The following is a 20,330-nucleotide window of genomic DNA, read 5'->3' on the forward strand; positions in this document are numbered from 1 at the left end:
TGCAAGCCAAGCTTGCCTCTTCAATGGAAAGTGAATGCCCTTCACTTGAAGCTATCATCAAAGTCTGATTCCAGCTATTAATAAGAAATTCCGCTTTCTTTGGAAGTGACAGTTTTAAAGATAGGATAACGAGGTTATTTGATTTTCAAAAAATAATATATTTATATGGTACCTACAATTTTGGTTTTGATTTTAACAATAATTTTTTGGGGGGCGGCGGCGGCGTCGGTGCCCGGACCACTCATGTGAACTGGGTGTACTTTGGGACCCCCCACATAGGTGTATTTTTTTTCTTGGTTGGACCAAGGCGATTTCCGACAAGTCTCCCTTGGGGGGAGCAGAGCAGTCAAAGAATGAACGAACCAAAGCAAATGATTGTTCTAAAATGGCTATTCCTCACAATATATATATAATATATTTATATGGTACCTACAATTTTGATTTTGATTTTAACAATAATTTTTTGGGGGGGCGGCGGCGGTGGGGGCGGAAAATACACCTGCGAACTGGGTGTACTTTGGGGCCCCCCACACAGGTGTATTTTCCGCCCCCACCGCCGTCGTCGCCGCCGCCCCCCAAAAAATTATTGTTAAAATCAAAACCAAAATTGTAGGTACCATCCTAGCCTTCTTAGCCTCAGCCTTTGTATTGTAGAGAGTAGGTTGAAGAGTAAGGGGTTGCCGAAGAACCATGACAATAGCTTATCCCAGAAACCTGATGAATAAAAAAAATACACCTGTATGGGGGGCCCAAAAGTACACCCAGTTCGCATGAGTGGTCCGGGCACCGCTGCCGCCGCCCCCCAAAAAATTATTGTTAAAATCAAAACCAAAATTGTAGGTACCATATAAATATATTATTTTTTGTTTTGTATATATAATATCTTTATTTGATTTTCAAAAAATAATATATTTATATGGTACCTACAATTTTGGTTTTGATTTTAACAATAATTTTTTGGGAGGCGGCGGCGGTGGGGGCGGCGGCAGCGGTGCCCGGACCACTCATACGAACTGGGTGTATTTTGGGGCCCACACAGGTGTATTTTTTAGAGAGAGTATTAAGCTAATATTTTGTGGGAAATGTAAGACTGAAAGAAGCCTTCAGTTAATTAATTTCTGCTCGATTTTTCCTCCGAAATGTAAAACATTGCGACTGTTGACAGATCACGCGCAAACACTCTCTCTCTGTTTGTTTATAATGGGCCCAGTTTTCCACTGAAGATGTTAATGGTGTGAAATCGAGGAAGAGCGTAAATTTACTATAGAGATTTGATTGAAGAATTTTGGTGTCGTAATCTTACTTCAGTGCTTTTCTTTTTCTCCCACCATTTGTCCCGCTGTCTCGCATTTTGGGCTTTTAGGGTTTCCTTTTGTAGGATAACACAGTTTGAGGTGTTTCCCATTTTCTCTCTTCGTTGGGTAGTGTCCATTCATTTTGTTAGGTTACGCCATTTGGGTTTTTTATTTGGTGCGTGGGTTTTGTCAGCTTTAATCTATACTTCCAGTTGATATTTGTTTTCTTGGGGTTACTGAATCTCTGCTTGGTGCAACTGAAGTAAGAATCTTTTTTGTATCTACCATTGTTTGATTTGATAGATTCTGTTTGTAGATTGACAGATTGTGAAACTGATAATTTGAACGATTCGATTTTGGTGGGCATTCTCGTTGTAGGTTATATCGGTTGCAGGATTTGAATTGAATTGGCCGGTTTATATACTCAATCGAGCAATTAAGATACAAATGTTATTAAGTTGGAAGATTTTTCAATTCCTGATGGGTTGAGTTTCCACAAATGGATAGGGTGATTCAGCCTCCCCTGGTAAACATATTGTAAATTTCTGCAATTACCAAATTTGATTGTTTTTTTCATAATGTAACGTCTTTTTGAAGTTTTTGTTGATTGTAATGTTTTTGTATTTTTAATTTCCTGGTTTCGTACTCTTGTTTGCTTCGAGTATTCACAAGCAAAATTGTTCATCTTTTGCCAAAATTGTCCTTTAACATTCCCAGATAGAGATCAACATTCTTATTTCTGGGAAATGGCATTGACACCATAGTTATGATTGGCGCTGGAATTTGTACGTCCTCATTGCTTGAGGCTAGAATTATTTCTTGTATGGGAATGGAAATCATCCTCTTTATTGTTTAATTTTCCCTTTTTTTAATATGTCCATGTAAATATAAATATACATGTGTAATACTCCAGTCTATTATATAAGTTTTAGAAAGGTTTTTGGATGTGAATATTGTAGTACGAGGCTCTCCAAGGATGTGACTGGAAATTGTGATTTTCCACAGGACCGAGGATCTTGCTGTTAAACTTTATATTAGCTGTTTAGCTCTTGTGGATACTAACTTATTCTTAGAATTGACTATTGAAAACTGTATAATATTATTTCTTAAGAAGAGCAATAAAGATTTTGAGCTTGTAATGGTTATATTATGTAACTTTTCTACCTCTAACATGAATATTGGTGCTGAAACAACAGTTAAGGGAAGCATAGCTATGAGTATCATGTAGGAATGCTAGATTTTAACTTTCCCACCTTTGCGACATGACTTCATCAGTTCCTAGTCCGGCCATATCCAAAAGCAAAAGCAGTCAAATCTCATTTGTTGACAACCTTCTACACTTTTGACCTTCCTAATTGCCCTATTCTGTTTGCTTTTTTGTCTGATTTAAATTCTCTTCTTGACTAAAATGCTTAGAACTATCCTTATGGTGGGAGGGGAGGGCACAATCTTTTTTTCACCCTTTGCCTTTTCCTAGGTGAGGAATTGTGATGTGTAAGCCAGAAGTGTGGGGCCTATGGATGTTTAAAAACTTTTGCTTACAGTATGAATTAGATCGATTATTATTTTATAAAATCATCCCACATCTGAAGAGTAATATAATTATGGAAGGGCAAACAATATGGAGTTGTGGAATGAAAGGAATGGTTGATTTTTTACGAAATGCATGAGAGAAAACTCAATCATGGGCCAGGTTGCGATTTGGACACTGGTGGGCAGAGGTCTTGAAAAACTCCGTTAGTTTTTATCAATCGAGCGACAACCTTTATTAGTCTAGGTCAATAGTTGTTCAATTTTTTTGCAACTGTTTAGGGTGAAAGTCGGTTTGTCCTTCTAACATTTTTGGAAGATCGCGTGTATGGACTTCTTATCCTTCGGTTGTACTTCTCTTTATTCGTCAATAATTTTGTTTCTATCCAAAAAATGCGATATTGGCATAACTGAAATGAAAAGGAAAGACCATAAGTTGTTGAGTATAACATGGAATCTTAATTCGAAAAGAGTGACGTGAACTAAAACCTGTGCTTAGCTTCAAGGAATTAAATATTATAAAATTACTGTCTCATTATGGTGTAAATTGTTAAAGAATGATTTGGTGATACATTCAATGTCCTGGCATGACCTAAGCCCCCTTGCATTATTTTGGTGGTGTTTAACCGATAAATAATAATGTTTGTTGCAGGTAGATACAACAGCTTGCCTCTGTAGAGTAGATGCAGGTCTCAAAACAGTTGTCGGGGCTAAAAAGTATGTGCCAGGAACAAAGCTTTGTCTTCGACCTGACATTAAACCTTCCATTCACCCCTCCAGACAGAAGCCACCACGTGACCGTAGTAGGAGTCAATCCCCTCTGCTTCCTGGTCTTCCGGATGATCTTGCTATTGCTTGCTTGATCCGTGTCCCGAGAATCGAGCATTGCAAGCTTCGTCTAGTTTGCAAAAGATGGTATCGCCTTCTGGCTGGAAATTTCTTTTACTCGCTTAGGAAAAATCTTGGAATTTCAGAGGAGTGGATTTATGTATTGAAAAGAGACAAAGATGGAAAAATATCATGGCTCGCCTTTGACCCAACATATCAGCTATGGCAGCCTCTCCCACCTGTGCCCAAAGAATATTCTGAAGCCCTTGAATTTGGATGTGCTGTACTTAGTGGTTGTCACCTTTATTTGTTTGGCGGGAAAGATCCAGTGAAGGGTTGCATGAGGAGAGTTGTCTTTTTCAGTGCTAGGACTAATAAATGGCATCGTGCCCCCGACATGCTTCGGCGACGACATTTCTTTGGCAGTTGTGTCATAAACAATCGGTTGTATGTAGCTGGTGGGGAGAATGAGGGGGTTCACAGGTCTCTAAGATCTGCTGAGGTTTATGATCCCAACAAGAATAGATGGTCTTTCATTTCTGATATGAGCACTGCAATGGTGCCTTTTATAGGGGTTGTTTACGAAGGGAAATGGTTCTTGAAAGGTCTTGGTTCTCACCGGCAAGTCCTTAGTGAGGTTTATGAACCTGAAACTGATAGCTGGTACCCGGTCTATGATGGAATGGTCTCAGGTTGGAGGAATCCTAGCACCACAATTGATGGACATCTCTATGCTTTAGATTGCAAAGATGGCTGCAGACTTCGATCGTACGATAAAACAACAGGTTCGTGGACCAAGCATGTTGATAGTAAAATGCATTTGGGCAGCTCAAAGGCCTTAGAGGCTTCTGCTCTCCTTCCTCTTAATGGGAAATTGTGCATTATCCGAAATAACATGAGTATTACTCTGGTTGATGTTTTGAAATCTGATCACGGTCAGGCAACTACTGCTGAGCATTTATGGGAAACTATTTCTGGGAAAGGACATTTGAAAACTTTGGTCACCAATTTTTTGTCCAATCTTGCTGGTAGAAATCGGCTAAAAAATCGCATAGTTCATTGTCAGGTTCTCCAAGCTTGAGAGGTATGTATGGCGTGTTCCTACGAACATGAGCTACTGGTAATGGGAATGGCGTTTGAAGTGTAAGATTTCATTTTGGTAGATAGGTTAAATTGCTATGCTCGGTTATCGTTTGATATCACACGATACTTTTTTTACATGTTGTAAAATTCTTGAATCATCCTAATATTATATGAATAATTTTGTTCAACCAGTACTCCAGGATGCCAATTCCAAGCCGGAAAATGGTTGTTTTAAGAGCTTGATTTTATTTTATTTTATTTTTTAATGATTCAAGATTTGGGTAGATGCTAGTACATCAAAGAGTGTTGAAGTACATTCTAGCTGATTGAACCTTCTCAAGTTTGGGTATAGTTTCTTTCATTTCTGAAAATGTTGTGTTCACTAAGAGTGCAAGAGTGGTTATTTATTTGTTTATTTGTGCTGATTGAACCTTCTGGAGTTTGTGTTAAAATTTGATTCTGATATATTTGAGATGTGATGGAAGTTAATTGCTGAAAATATTAGTTTTGCCCTTTCACTAGCAATCTTATTTCAGATGGTTTCTTTAATTGAGGGAAAAAAAATCAGCCTGCAATTGAAGCAGAGTAACAGAAAATGGATCGTGCACAAATAGAAAAAGACCTTGGAACCAAACGAAGCTATTGATACTGGAGGAACCAAACATCTCAACAACAACAATCTTTTGAAGCAAATTTGCTAATAAGAAACAACATTATCTATTGCTAAAAAGGAGCTATTTCTAGAAAGGAAGTTGTGTTTTATAGTCTTGCGAAATGGAACATTATTGGTTGTGCAATACAAGGCAACAAGCCATAGGATTACAACAGATAAGCACAAACACAAATAATCAAAAACTATTAAGACTGAATTTTATGAATCAATCTGTGATCCAGAGAACTTAGAACGTGCCAACAAAAAACTCTTCTCCCTCTGATTTTTGTACTCATTGTATCGTAGGAAGAAATAGCTCAGATAATCAAAATCAATTGGAGACATTTTGGCCTGCCACAGCAAACAAGCAAATCTTAATACAATAACACGACTTTTTACGAGCAACAGTAGGAAAAAAACTAAAATTACCTGGATGAGAGCCCATAAAGCCCAGTAAAGATGCGAAGCTAGCATAAAGGTATTTGTCTCCAGGTAAAGAGCTTTGAGTTCTTCATCAGAAACCTGCAGGCCGGTTGTAGCCAATTTTCATTAAAAATCGCACAATAAACTAGTCTTTGGATTTGGATCACCTTAGTTACGTCTATTATCTTAGATAACATATACCAACACAGATTATTGTCATTTTACGTCATATTTCCCCCCAATAAGCAGAGCTACAAGTGTTCGGACCCATCTATAATGCCTCTTTTGACTCCACAGCCAATAATATTAGTTAAATTCAAAGAAACTTTTGGTACTGGTTCTATTATCAGATGTATGAAAGACTGCAAAATACTTCGTGTGGGCTATCTGGTTTTAAGTAGTATCTGAAGAAGTGGTATTGTTCGTCTTTAATTGGGTACCTGCAGATGAAACAGATCTCAGAATAACTACAAATACATCCTATATTCTGCGAAAGACGAATGCAAATTAAATACAAAATTAGGAAAGGATGATGACGCACAAGCTATAGTCACAATCATAGCCAGCATATTCGTTGAAGTGATTTCCGATGTCAAAACCTCTGTAACTGTATGATCCATACTCAAAGTCGATGAAGTAAAGCTTATCTGAAAATTTACCAAAACAAATGGGAGCGCTCATAAGAATGTCGGTAATGACGAAAGAAAAATTACGGACATCTTTTACATCAATATCGATCACCACATTTTGAAATTTCTCCCAAATGAAAAAAGGAAAAAGGGGAGCCAATTCAAGTCTTGAAAATTCATACGCTCAAAGAGCTTCAATAAGTCAGATACATCACCCGTCAACAATTTAATGACCAAAATTGTGTGATGCTTCTATATCATTCCTTTCATAATTCATATAAACTTGTCCTCAAATTGTCCTAAAGATAGTATTTCCACCTCAAATTTCAAGAAAACGTTTATTTATTCTATATTTTACAGCTCATGTACTTCTCATCATACCTCAACCAAATGGTAATTAAGACTACGTAAGTAACCCCTACATATTCACCTCAAGGATGTCATTCATATTGGATTTAAATCATGTTGAAAATGTTAACACCATGTCACAACAGAAATAAAAACCAATTAGAACCCGTGTGCTATCGTTCTGATACATTTGCATAAGCTAAAACTGAACCCACGTGTCAACAGTGACGTTGGCTAAAATTTTAAAACAAGTATGAGAAGGTCAAAGAAGCCCAGAATCAGCTGGTGACATAAAATAGCATATGTCACTTACTGTGTGAGAGAGTAGACTGATTGTAAAACTATGGATGATGCTTACCTTCTTCATCATTAAGCATCAAATTCCCAGAAAGCAGATCATTGTGTGAAAACACAATGGGAGCATTAAAGCGATCTGTCATTTCCTGTTCCAGAATAAGAAAATTATTGTTCACTAATAATAATCTAACTTCTCACACAAGATAGCAGAAACGAAGAAAAATGCCTATGGTCTTCATTAGCCATATCTCACTACATCGGTCAACTATTGACTGCAAAAAACCTCAGGTATTGCGGCCTCATCAATAACAACAATTTCACGTCAATGCATCCTTTTTCTTCCTTTTTTGAAAACTGTTGCATCCATACTGTTATTGCAGTAGCGGGGCAAATAATGAATCCCAGGTTTTTTAGGTAAACCTCTGTTGATTTTGAACAAAATGCAAGAATTCATTGTTCTCGGATGGTAGATACTGTGAATAGTCTTTCTGATCAAAACTAATCATTACACGGACTAACTAACAGCATAGGCTAACATATAGACTTTTTTTATGTGAAGTTCATCAATAACTATCTGTGAAGTTAAGAACAAGAAGCCAATGTTCAAATGAGCGAAGACAACCATATAGATATTAATCCAAGATATCAAGCAAAATTTTCCATTCTTCTATGTAACAATCAGAGGCAATCACAAAATATACAACCCCACAGAGACATATGCAACATATAACCTTGAGTTCAATGATTTCTTTATGAATTTCTCCAAATGAAATCGTCTCATACTTTTTTTGCTTCTCATGATCATCAAACTTGAGGCTTGACGCTGCATGTAAAATTCCCAGTTATCAGATATAAAATATATAGATAACTACCACTGACAGCCATCAATCTTACAAGATTCCAAATTCATCATATAAAATATTGAAAATTAAGCACATCCAAATCATTTACTGCTAATAGAGGACCTCTTTCAAAGAACTTGAAGATGTCATTCCACAGTTGAGGCTCTTTAGAACCAGCTATTCCGACCTCATGGAACCTCCGGAGCTGTTTAGCAATTTTTGAGACGAGCTTTGGCTTTCGCATGTCTGTCAAGAAAACCCACCAAGACGGGGAAAAAATTTCAAATTTAAATCATAAATATTGTGACGATACAAAGTGTTCAATGGTGGTCCTCGCAGGTATAGCTGTAGCATTTAAAATGGAAGGTGGCTAGAAACAAAACTGAAAAGAATGTTCACCCAATGGTGTTAGGGTACGAGCATTGATAAATGACTGCACCATGCCATTTCCAAAAACACCAAGTAACTTGGCACCAAATCCTGCGGCTGAGAGGAATGGAATAGCCTGCTCACAAAATATAACATTAAGCTCAAACAAAATGCAGTCAATAACATGAGATTTAAATATCTTTAGAACATGTACAGTTGGTGTTAGGAAATTGTAGCCAATATAACATACATCAACACCTTGTAAATTCCAATAGAGCACTCAATAACAGCAATTAGACTTGTGCAATTAATTTGGAATAATTGAAGTTTACTTATATTTAGAAACAAGTAATCGACTATATTGAATACCATAATGGTCATGATAAAGGAAGGCCCGAAAGGATATTTTTAGAAACATCTAGCTCATATCAATAGAGTGAGAGATGAGATGACAGGTGCTAAGCAGTAGAGGTATATGCTTTGGCAGGAAGTACTCATAAATTGCATGCACATTTTTCGGGTCTAAACCCCCCACGTGCACTCATAACTACAATAGGTCCAGAATAATCCGCAATCAAGTCGAGTCTGACTTGCTAAGGGGGAGAGCAAAATGCTCACAAACATCACCAATTTACCTGCAATTCCCTTTCACGATTGATCACATATTCAGTATTCGGTCCATACAATCGAACAGTCATATGCACAACATTTCCATCTTTTTCTTTCACAGATACCTTGAGTACTGTTGCATTCAAAATCAAAATATAAATGATTTGTTAATGACAGCCAGTAACCATCAAATGTAAAAGTAAGAACGTACTACTTTCTCGTATATTATAAATTTAAGATCGTTATTTTTAATCCATTTCTTTTGAGAGAAACAGGAAAGAAACGCACACAGATTTGTAATGCCACCAGATACCGTTTCAAGAGAGAAATCCGACGCATCCAAACTTGACCATTGTTTGAATAGATCCTTGCACAGCTCCCTGGCAAAAAGAAAATCGTTAATCCAAAAGGTTAAAACAGGAAATTTTGAGAGAAAGGTATAAGAAAAGTTCAAATCATTTGACTTCAACTCAATTCCTTGCGGTGAATCCTAATTATTTTAAAATGTTTTGTTCCATGATATATCATTTAAGAAAAAAATGAAATAAATAAAAAGTTGAACTGAAAGTTGCAACAGAAAATAAAGTAGACAATATGCGTCATCTCACATCGAGTGAGTATGTATGGATTTAGAAACACAGAGGACCCAAAGAATATGAACATGGATTACAAAAAAATTCCATCCAGCGAAGGCTATCATCATGAAATTTGCACGAGCTGTCTACAATTTCATAAATTGCGACTAAACTTTATCTCAAGTTTTAATATTCTTTTGACAAATCAGAAGTCTAATAAGCACGTAGTGTGTATCTAATACTCTGAAAACCAAACTAGATTATAAAGTTGCAATTGGTGGAAACTATAAAAATATACAGGGTTTTGTTTATTTGAGGCATGCACACAAACTCGGAGCTTGCACTTGGATGAGGATAAAAATCTACGAAAGATCATCAATACATCTTCAAATTTATAGAACTGAACTGATGAGGAAAAAAACAAAAGGTTTTGAGCTAGAACCCAATAAAAACACTCCTGCAGTTGGGAAATGTTGCTAATGAACATATCACTAATCATTCATCATATAAAGTCTGATTCTTTGGAGAAACTGGATCAAGGTTAGGAAGAGAGGAACTTCATATTTTGAATACTACCCACATTGACACAAGAACCTGTCTTTTATCTTGGAGCAAATCTTGAAAAATGAACATTGAAGGAAGTCATTCCTAACAAGCTAGGAGCTTATCCTAAGACACTTTAAGATGCTCGTCTTTTCAACAACACTGCTGAGGGGTCTCGCCATCATCTTCTTCCTAACACTCTCTGCCTCAATCTAGATGGCTCTCTGAACCACTTCAGTGGATTGAGAATTCCAAACCAATATTACTTAACCCCGTGACAGCCCTTTTGCCTATATAGATGATGTGACAACCAAGCCAAAAACTTCGAATGTCCTCGATAATACTTTGTCCAAGATATCAGAAATCAGCTTAATCCTCACATGCTAACTTTGCACTTACATGGTTACCATAGTTGTACCCGACCAAGTGACTCCGTGCGGTCACCACAAGATCCATTTAATCAATCAGAGTCATCAGTTACATCGAAATAACACGACCTCCCACACATGCTCGCATACCAATGTGAAAGGTTTCCTACAAGCAAGCAAGTACGTCTCCAACACATATCAATCTAATCAATTAAATAATTCTTTTCCTTTCCTCATCAGCGATTTCAAAACTTCCCACACCGTGAATTAGCAGAATTAAGTTTTAAGGTCAAGATAAACATAATTACCAGTAAAGTCTACCAGAAGATCTAAAATCAAGCAGAAAACCAAAACATAATAAGAAAAAATAAAATGATTACACAATACGAGGCTTCATTTCAGGGAGGGAGAGCGAGTGGTCAACGGCAAGAGAAGACGACGGAACCTCCGAGCTGTGACTCTCCGGTACTTCCACCGCATTCCAAATATTCTCCGTCGACCCCATCCAATGTTTTCGCACGAAAAACAACGAAAACTTAGCTGAAAAAATGAAATCTCGGAATCGTTTGGATTCAAATTCGCTCGGAATTTTCGAGGCTGACTCGACGTAGTATGTATTCTTCCCTAGCTTTGAATCGTTCCTTTTTAACAAATACGAACACTTTGACAAATCCGTTGCGTCCCTCTCAATTGTGGGAAGATTTAGATGTATTGACCTGCAAGAAAATTTCATTTAAGAAATATTTAAATATCATATTTGCCCTTTTTTTATTTTTTAAGTAATAATTTAATTAATATACAATTAAACTGAGAATCACAGCGAGCTTCTCTTTGTCTCCTTTCTCTCTTCCCGTTCTCAAGAATCACGGCGAGATTGACTGCCGTGGCAGTAGCGGAGGACACCAGAGCAGCCCTCCAGTCGCCGACGATCACCCACGTTGGACTTCCGCTTTGTCACACAGGTTAGTCGTACTGAGAGGGAGCAGTTTCCTTGCTTTATCGATTTCTAAATCATTCTACTATTATGTGATGGAATTTCTAAATGAGTCGACTATTGGACATATCTGATTCATCTGCTTACTCAGGCACATTCAAGTCTCTTCTGTAGTCATCTTTTATGTTTGCAACTCCATCTTTCATTTTCACACCTCGTGTCCCGAGGCCTCTCACATTCTCCTAGTGTGGATGTTCTAGACGATGAGCAATTGATTTTTTCCACTCCTAGGATGTCTTATATGTTGGAGGAATTGGCCATCTAATGATGATATGTGGATCACGAGTACAAGTTTTGCAAATCCATTAAACCAAAAATAAGTTTGTTCTCTCTAATTATATGATTTGTGCGTTTTATCATTAAATCTTTCTATTTATTTTTACCTTTATGTTTTGGTTCTTAGCCAGGTTTTGAATAACTCAGGAAAGAAATGCTCAGAGCGTTTTGGAAATCTGCTTCTAAGAGAGGCGTCTTCAACTCTAGCTTTTCCCAGTTCAATTACCAAGTAAGTTAAATTTTGTTGGAATAAAGTTTTGAAGATGTACATCCAATATTATATATTCACTTTTTGTTGTTTATATGACTTAACTGTCTCCCAATTTTTTAAGTTGTTGAATTTGTTAATGGTCATATTTAAGTTCAGCAATATCTGAAGTAAAATTACAGTAATTAATCCATGTTGATGGAAAATCATGAGATCCTAAGTAGTAATTGAAATCAAAGACTCAAATTTTCATTTTTCTTTCATTTATATGATCCTCTATAGTGATACTTCTTTTGTTCCTTTTTTTTTCCTCTCAATAGAGACAGATGCATACTAGGAATAAGAAGGCACTGGAGCTCATAGCCAAAGGGTATAGCGCTTTGAAAGAAGTTGACAGAGTTATTGATTATTGCGAGCTTAAAGACAAGCGTCTCATTCCTTTGCTTAGGGTAATTTTCAATCTTGAATATGAGATGAGTGATATGGCAAATGTTTTATTTTTGCAAAGTTTCATTCCAGCAACAAAATATAGTTGAGTTTAGGTAAGGGGTTGACTTGGTACAATGTTAAATATTGACATGGTCCTCCTGTATTTAACATCAATGGTTACTTCATATGTATAGGTTCCTCAGTTCAAAAAATAAGAATTAATTACTTTAAGGCATTTGTATTAATTAATTTAAGACCATATGCAAGTAATGTAAATGCATGTTAGTTACATTTACAGTAGACTGTGGGCTTTCTGATGATTCTAAACTTCACCGTCACATTACAATTTCGTATAGATGAACTCCATTTCAGTAATAGTTTGATGACTTCAAACTTACTCTGAATATTTCATTGTCCCCCTTCTTTGATTTATTAAAAAAGTTAATTTCCTAGCTTGTCTGTTGTTATTCTCATCATGTAATAGGGCGGCACTTTATGCAAATATATGATCCTGGAATTATAATATTTCTTATATTTATTAGTCGCTGACTATGCTTGGAAGTAGTTTAGAGCATCAGATAGGAGGATCCATCCTTTTGGCACACCAAACCATTTTACAATGATTAGATATTTTATTTTTAGCTGTATGCATGGTTTTAGTTCTACATTTCAAAGTAAATCTTTAGTCTAACTAGTGAATGAGCCATCTCTTTCTTTGGGTTGGGTGATATATGTCAGACAGCGAAGCAGCATTTTGAATTGGCTCTTGAAGCTGACAACACAAATACTCATGCTAGGTATTGGTTATCCAAACTGCATTTCAAATACCATGTCCCTGGTGCAAATAAAGCCGTGTAAGAGTTATTTTCTATTCTATCATAACTTATCTTTGTACCACATTATTCCTACATTTCAACTTCTTGATACCGGTGATATGCATAAAAAGTTTGGGCTTTTTTTCCCTTCCCTTTTCTGCATCGATGAAAACATTTGTTCTGTTTTCTCTGTCATGATATGTCTAGCATTCGGCATCTATTGGGATAAGTCAATTCGACTGTGATTAATTTTTTGCATGTAAATATTTATGTTTATGAACATTGTTCAGTACTTTGTCTAAAGTCATTGCAATCGTTGACCTTTATTTATACACCAGAGGGGCTGCATTGCTGGTGGAAGCTGCTGAGATGGGTGACCCAGATGCTCTGTATGAGCTGGGTTGCCGCCTTAGAGTTGAGGTTAGACTTTCTAATAAAATAAATAATCAGAGCTATGTAGTTTGTATATCTATCTATACTCTCTGTAGCTAACTGAAAACATGGAAGCACAGAAGAAGATTTGTTCATCTAAGTTCTGAGAGGAAACTGTAGCTTCCCGGATAGCTTATCACAATTGATTTTAAAAGTAGTTGCAGTAATGTATTTCAACTGTTAGTATAAACACAAATTGATAAAGTTGTGGAAGCTGTAGTTTATTCAAGTTATATAATTTTTTTTTTGGAAACATTGTAAAAGTTGTATCTGGTGCTTTAGAGTCTTGTCTATCATTTTGGAGTCGGATGCATAAACATGTTATCTTGTATATGATGCTACTTCCAGGATAAACATGGTACCTTCAATGACAGGTAATTGTAAAGCACATGTGAAATTTTTTTTGACGGAGAAGTCAATCCAAAATGCACGTCTGACAGCGTTATACATGGTTTTTACCTGGATTAAGTCACAAGTTGGCCATACCTCTCGTATGAACCTGTTATTAAGTTTTCCAGTTAGATGAGTTATGATCAATGACTCGGTGTTCACCTACACACCTTCAATTCCAATATCCTACTGGGTAAATTCTCGTAATGCGTGTTCATGTTGTCCTTTTGGATCTCCTAGGGTTTGGACCATAACATTTCCTTGTTTTCTTGTGCTATTAAATTGCACTAATGGAAAGACAGTAAGTAAATCTTGAGAATACAGATCAGAAGCTTGCTGATAAAAAGGTTTAGAATAAGTGAGGAGTATTTCTGCCAAGTAAATTTTTGACTGTTGTTGGGAAACATGATCTCATGGCCTACAAGGGTTTTTGTATTTCGTTATATTGTTGAAAGAGGATATTTCTCTTCTGAGCAGCATGCTACCTTTTGCTTTTTTTTGTTTTTGTTTTTTTTACCATTCTTGCAGAACGAGTATGTTCAATCAGATCAGCAGGCTTTCTATTTTATAGAAAAGGCAGTTGATCAGGTATTTCTTCGTGGATTCACACATTTTGACATTTTCTATAATTTTTCACAACCTGAATAGACTTTTCATGTTTTAGTTGCATCCAGGTGCTCTATACCTTTTAGGTGCTGTGTACTTGACTGGGGATTGTGTGAATCAAGATGTTTCCTCTGCTATATGGTGTTTCCACAGAGCATCTGAGAAGGTAGTCTAATCTTCATTTTTACAGAGATTTTACTCGAACGATATTTCAAGCAATAGGCTTGTTAATATAATTTCTATGGTACTGTATCTCGCAAAAGTTGCTGAAATAATTTTATAGACTTATATATATGTACTGTTTCGCTATTTGAAACAAACTGGAATGATTAGTCGTGAGTTGACTCTTGAAAATGCCTGAATACTAAAAAAATATTTTACGAGAAATTTTTCACCCAAGAACTTTCACAATCTGATTTTACCCAGGGACATGCTGGTGCTGCTATAGCCTATGGATCACTTCTTCTTAGAGGTTAGTCTTATTCTAGCAGAAGGTAACAATTTGTTGTTTTAAATTTGTCGGTAGCTGAGAAAATTATATCACCTTGCTTTCTTTGGAGGGGTGGATGTATATTGAAGAGATGAAAATTTTCAGTCTATTATTTTTCGTTAATTATGGCATCACAGAAAACGACGGAGGCGTAACAAAAGAAGGAAATAAATTTCAATCGAAAGGATGTACTTGATCACCTATCCATGGGAAAAGATACTTAATAAAAACAATGTTTGCTTCAGGCTTACTAAATAGAAAAATTGAAGAATAATTCCAAATGAAGAAAGTCTTTGGGAAGAATTCTGAATTTTTTTCATAGTTTATTACTTCGAGCAATCATTCCAAATTTAAAGAAATTGTTTGAAAGATTGAAAAGTTGGTTATTATTTATCTAGAATATTATAGGTGCCGTGTTTTAAGTAAAGTCCAAAAAACCCGGAGTGACTGAATCCAAGATCATGTTTTAGAATCCTCAACAATTCTGATGCTAGGCTTTTTGTTGTGTTACCTTCATGATTCTAGTTGTGCTAGAAGAGCATGTCACAAAATATTTTCAGTTGGATATTTTGTCAAGTATTGCTAACATAGAAACCACCAGAACAAAATGATCTAAATTTTGTTGCTTTTCATGGAGAATTTTTTGTCTGCATTATTCTCTAAGCTTATTCCTTCGATCAAGAAAGTGCGAAATATAAGTCTTAGTATCTATCTGTACATGGAAGGTTATTTGTTAGAGGCGGCAAAATGAAGAAAATGGAGTACCTTCGGCCATTTTCAATCTGACGCTATCTTGGTGCATCTGTTTTTCTAAAAAAAAATTGTTTTTCTTTTGACTGTTGTAACTATATTTAATTTTCAATAATTGATTGTATTATTTATTCTTTTACAATCTTATATTTAGTAGAATAAAATATACAATTAAATTTATTTGTTAAACTACAAAAATTATAGGTTTAAGTATTTAAAATAATAAGATTTAATATTTAAATTTCTTAAAGTAATTTAAGCATATTTAATTAGTTATTTAAATCATGAATTATTTTAATCAATTGCAATATAGAAATAAAGTAGGCATATAATTAATGTATTGATAAATATTTTGTGGAATTAATTAATTGTTTTAAATAAAATTATAGGGAATATACCTAGAATATTCTTTTTAATGTAGATTTCAGAGTGTGTGAGTTGGTTATTAGTTTTACATTTAATGTAGAAATTACATTATTTTGAAAATGGTGTTGCGCTAAAATAGCATGATAGGTTGGAGATGAACTTAGTATCCCTATCAATGGACTTACACGGGTTCATAAGGAATCCATACATCCGATAATGTAAGCTTTACAGGGAGACTATAACACTGTGATTTAGAATTGTCACGATAATAGAGTATACAGAGAGACGATAAATTATGCATAAAATTAATGTTTTTTATTTGTTTTAAAAAAAATAACGTGATAGGTTGGAGATGAACTTAGTATCCTATCAATGGACTTACATGGATTCGTAAGGAATCCATACATCCCATGATGTAAGCTATACAGGAAAACAATAATACCGTGATTTAGAATTGTCACGATAATAGAGTATACAGGGAGACGATAACACCGTGATTTAGGATTATCACGATAATAGAGAAATCTTATTTGATGGGTACCAATGTCATGATATATATGTGTTTGCACAATATTTGAGATTTGCGGGCGTGCGAGGTGCGAAGTTGCACCAACTTGTATGAAAAACAGTAAAATCTAACTTTTATCTATTCAAGCGACATGAATTCTAAATTCAACTGTCAGTTCTAGTCTCCTAAAACAAATGCAATGCCAAAATGAAGAAAACTATTGGAAATTGATGGAAATAAATCCTTAACATAATTTTGAATTTACAAAAACTGTAGGAATTCATCAAACCATGAAAAATATAATAAATTATTGCTGAAATCTAAAATGAGAAGACCTAGAATGCTAGAACAACTGCTGGAAAGCTTGAAAACTATGCTGGAAGACTGAAAATCGGCAGAGAGCTTTTTGCAGATTTTTTGTGCGTATAGTTTTGCGTCCAATTCTCTGTGTCGATGTCCCTTTTCTTCCTAGTGCCTTCGTGGTTCTTCTCCACTCCCCATGATCCATGTTCTTCTGCTTTTCATTCCACGATTTCTCCATTTCGCGCCACGATCTTCTCCTTCCTCTGCGCTTCGTGATCAGTTCAAATTGATAGGGCTTGATCTGCTACTTTTGATGGGCTTGTGTAATTTAATTGGGCATCTCTACTTTAATTTGAGCTTGTAATTAAATTGGGCTTCCATCATTAAGTATTTTGGCCTAAGCAATTGCTCCCCGCAAGTATTGGCCCGTGTGCCAAAATGCTTGTATGTAAGCCAGGTTCAATTTATTTATTTGGAGCGGCCCACAAGCATTTTTCTCGTAAAGTGGGCTCGTAGAGTTGGGCTGAGCGTCAAATCCCAATTCTCTGTTGGACTTTTTCACGGAGAGAATTGGGCTGAGCTGTCAAAGTCCAACAGAGAATTGGGCTTTGACGCTCAGCCCAACTCTACGAGCCCACTTCACGAGAAAAATGCTTGTGAGCCGCTCCAAATAAATAAATTGAACCTGGCTTACATACAAGCATTTTGGCCCACGGGCCAATGCTTGCGGGGGGCAATTGTTTAGGCCAAAATATTTAATGATGGAAGCCCAATTTAATTACAAGCTCAAATTAAAGTAGAGATGCCCAATTAAATTACACAAGCCCATCAAAAGTAGCAGATCAAGCCCTATCAATTTGAACTGATCACGAAGCGCAGAGGAAGGAGAAGATCGTGGCGCGAAAGGGAGAAATCATGGAATGAAAAGCAGAAGAACATGGATCATGGGGAGTGGAGAAGAACCGCAAAGGCCCTAGGAAGAAAAGGGACATCGACACAGAGAATTGGATGCAAACTATACGCACAAAAAATCTGCAAAAAGCTCTCTGCTGATTCCATCAATTTACAATAGTTTTCTTCATTTTGACATTGTATTTGTTTTAGGAGACTAGAACTGACGGTCGAATTTAGAATTCACGTCGTTTGAATAGATAGAAGTTAGATATTACTGTTTTTCATACAAGTTGGTGCAACTTCGCACCTGACACGCCCGCAAATCTCAAATATTGTGCAAACAATCTGTAGCATATCATAATTTATTTTGTTACATGGTCATATGTATCAGAAGAAATGAGTAATCTAAACTTGAGAAGATATGTGTAAACTTTCGGGTGACTGTAAGGCAAACATCTATCATGTCCAGGATATGTATCTTTGCTCACCCTTGAAGTCCTAGATGGCGTATCATTCCTCTTTTGTCATTTGATATCTTATCTAAAAACGGGTTTCAGGTGTTGAAGTTCCTGAATCAATAACCAGGTTCAATAGGAAAGGCGGGAAATCAAAGAAGCTTAATGAGTCTGATAATCCTCTTGAGCTGGCGAGATGGCAATTTGAGATTGCTGCTAAAGCTGGGAATGAACTTGGATTCAAGTGGTTAAAAAGACTCGAGGAAGAAGAGAAAAGCCTGTTGGATTCTTGATTTATGTTACGGGTTGACACTGTAAAATCTTACTTACTGGTCACGATTTTCAGTTAATTTTATTAAAATAGGGGACGAAAAGATCTTGGTGATCTTGTTTACTGAGGTTTTTTTAAATAAAATATTATAAAAAATAATACTAGTTGATCAATATATGACAAAGATGAGGAATTTTTAAATGCTGCAATTTATAAAAGAATTTTTAAATGCTAATTAAATTTTGGCAATTTGTGAGATATAAATGGCTAAATTTAGGATATAGAAGTGCGTTATCACTACATTTCTGACATCAATATTCGTGATTTTTTAACAAGGATTAAAATATTAAGTATTATTTAAATTTTATTTATTTTGTTATCTTTTTAGTTATAAGTATAACCAAAATTGATTACAAATTCTACATAAAGTTTGAATATAATAAAAAAAAATCCAATATAATTTTATTCTACTTTATATCTAAAAAATTATGTACTACAATATTTAGTAAATATTATCACAACTATTTCGTAAATAATTTTATCAACTGATATATTAATTTTTTTCAGTTTTCATATAAACATATTCAGTCGAGTAAATTGCGTTAAAACATTAATTATGCTAAAAATTCTGCATAATTAAAGAAAAAGCAAGTTTGTGAAAATATTTATATTTCTAAATAAAAGTTGAAACACCCCAATTATAATATACCGTGAAAAGAGACAACGATAATTCATTTTACTTTTTAAGTTGCTTTATGATTTAATTAATTTATTCATAATATTTTGCTAATATAAGGTGTATTTTCTTATTCAGTTAATCAAATCGTGCCATGTATACATATATTTGTCTGTTTATTGATTTTAAATGCAATTAATTTATATTAGTATCAAATAATTACTTTACCTACACATAATTGTAGATTTAATTTATGTGTATATTTATAATATGGTTTTTTTGTTCTACCGATTAGTTTTGGTGCCAATTATGTGTATCGAAATTCCTATAAAATATTATAGCCCGTTGAAAGTTAAACTGATTCTAGTAGTGATTTCTTTGAACATATCACAAGCCCTTTTTTTCACTTGTGTCTTGAAATTGATTCTCACTCGGATCATTCAAGAATGGCCAAACACCGATTCTTGTAGCTACGGACGTTGCTTCGCGTGAACTCGACATTCCACAATGTTGCTCATGACTTAAACTTTGACTTGCCAAAGGCAACAGACGGCTATGTGCACCGGATAGGCCGAACTGGTCGTGAAGGCAAATCTGGCTTGCAAAAGAATTGCTTGAATTAATGAGGGAAGCAAATCAGCAAATCAAGAATTTCCCGAATGGCTTGATCAGTATGCCAAGACATCTCACCATGGTGGTGGTAATAAACGCTACGGTGGTGGTCGTAAATATCATGGCCATGCATACGGAAGCAATTTTTACGCAGATTCAATGACAACTAACCGCTGATACCGATGTGTATACTGACTATTCTTTAGACTCGACTGGTCCTATCCTTCAGGCTACAGTACGGACTACCCTTCTCCTGTTGCTTATTCATTCGCTGCCCATTCGACTGCTTATGAGTATAACTACGGTCATGTCGTTGCCAGTGGTTGGGACTCCGTCATTGTCGTATGTTTTTACAATGGCATATTTAGATCAAGTAAATAAATGTTTTTTAAAATGATGTTTATATGGCTGTTAATAAGTTGACAAATAATTCCACGATTGGCAGTTCACATACTATTTTTCTT

General features: G+C 35.6%; 3 protein-coding genes across 6 annotated transcripts; 2 read left to right on the forward strand and 1 right to left on the reverse strand.

Annotated features, from left to right (window-relative positions):
* The first annotated feature begins 1,057 nt into the window (after positions 1-1,057).
* On the forward strand, positions 1,058-5,333 carry LOC142528759 (F-box/kelch-repeat protein At1g55270-like). The gene is made up of 3 exons (XM_075633909.1): positions 1,058-1,557; positions 1,674-1,821; positions 3,478-5,333. The coding sequence occupies exons 2-3, from the start codon at positions 1,795-1,797 to the stop codon at positions 4,732-4,734; spliced, it is 1,284 nt and encodes a 427-aa protein (XP_075490024.1). The 5' UTR covers positions 1,058-1,557; positions 1,674-1,794; the 3' UTR covers positions 4,735-5,333.
* A 138-nt stretch (positions 5,334-5,471) lies between these two features.
* Positions 5,472-11,106, reverse strand: LOC142528762 (putative ethanolamine kinase). Its single transcript, XM_075633914.1, has 11 exons — positions 10,772-11,106; positions 9,194-9,285; positions 8,932-9,038; positions 8,327-8,432; positions 8,051-8,173; positions 7,817-7,908; positions 7,147-7,231; positions 6,353-6,458; positions 6,185-6,251; positions 5,818-5,910; positions 5,472-5,739 (listed from the first exon to the last, which is right to left on the reverse strand). Exons 1-11 carry the CDS (start codon positions 10,894-10,896, stop codon positions 5,608-5,610), a joined length of 1,128 nt encoding a protein of 375 aa, XP_075490029.1. The 5' UTR covers positions 10,897-11,106; the 3' UTR covers positions 5,472-5,607.
* Positions 11,107-11,193: 87 nt separating this feature from the next.
* Positions 11,194-18,751, forward strand: LOC142528760 (uncharacterized). 4 transcript variants are annotated; one of them, XM_075633913.1, is made up of 10 exons: positions 11,194-11,353; positions 11,617-11,705; positions 11,789-11,890; positions 12,190-12,318; positions 13,037-13,152; positions 13,452-13,533; positions 14,464-14,523; positions 14,600-14,707; positions 14,968-15,013; positions 18,410-18,751. In XM_075633913.1, the coding sequence occupies exons 3-10, from the start codon at positions 11,816-11,818 to the stop codon at positions 18,598-18,600; spliced, it is 807 nt and encodes a 268-aa protein (XP_075490028.1). In that variant the 5' UTR covers positions 11,194-11,353; positions 11,617-11,705; positions 11,789-11,815; the 3' UTR covers positions 18,601-18,751. The 4 variants fall into 4 exon arrangements, with proteins under 4 accessions (XP_075490028.1, XP_075490027.1, XP_075490025.1 ...); XM_075633912.1 differs by having other exon boundaries at positions 11,793-11,890; XM_075633910.1 differs by lacking the exon at positions 11,617-11,705.
* Positions 18,752-20,330: the final 1,579 nt, after the last annotated feature.

This window comes from Primulina tabacum, chromosome 16, assembly GCF_025594145.1.
Source record: "Primulina tabacum isolate GXHZ01 chromosome 16, ASM2559414v2, whole genome shotgun sequence".
NCBI classification, from domain to species: domain Eukaryota; kingdom Viridiplantae; phylum Streptophyta; class Magnoliopsida; order Lamiales; family Gesneriaceae; genus Primulina; species Primulina tabacum.

Bases quoted from the DNA above. Each gene is read 5' to 3' on its own strand.
- LOC142528762 (XM_075633914.1), bottom strand. From the start codon at position 10,896: ATGGGGTCGACGGAGAATATTTGGAATGCGGTGGAAGTACCGGAGAGT. The intron at 7,909-8,050 runs GTCCTCTATTAG...TTTTACATGCAG, and splicing joins CTTCAAGTTCTTTGAAAGAG to CGTCAAGCCTCAAGTTTGAT. The intron at 5,911-6,184 runs GTATTTTGCAGT...ACCGGCCTGCAG, and splicing joins AACCAGATAGCCCACACGAA to GTTTCTGATGAAGAACTCAA.
- LOC142528760 (XM_075633913.1), top strand. From the start codon at position 11,816: ATGCTCAGAGCGTTTTGGAAATCTGCTTCTAAGAGAGGCGTCTTCAAC. The intron at 14,708-14,967 runs GTAGTCTAATCT...GATTTTACCCAG, and splicing joins TCCACAGAGCATCTGAGAAG to GGACATGCTGGTGCTGCTAT. The intron at 15,014-18,409 runs GTTAGTCTTATT...AACGGGTTTCAG, and splicing joins TGGATCACTTCTTCTTAGAG to GTGTTGAAGTTCCTGAATCA.
- LOC142528759 (XM_075633909.1), top strand. From the start codon at position 1,795: ATGGATAGGGTGATTCAGCCTCCCCTG. The intron at 1,822-3,477 runs GTAAACATATTG...TGTTTGTTGCAG, and splicing joins GGGTGATTCAGCCTCCCCTG to GTAGATACAACAGCTTGCCT.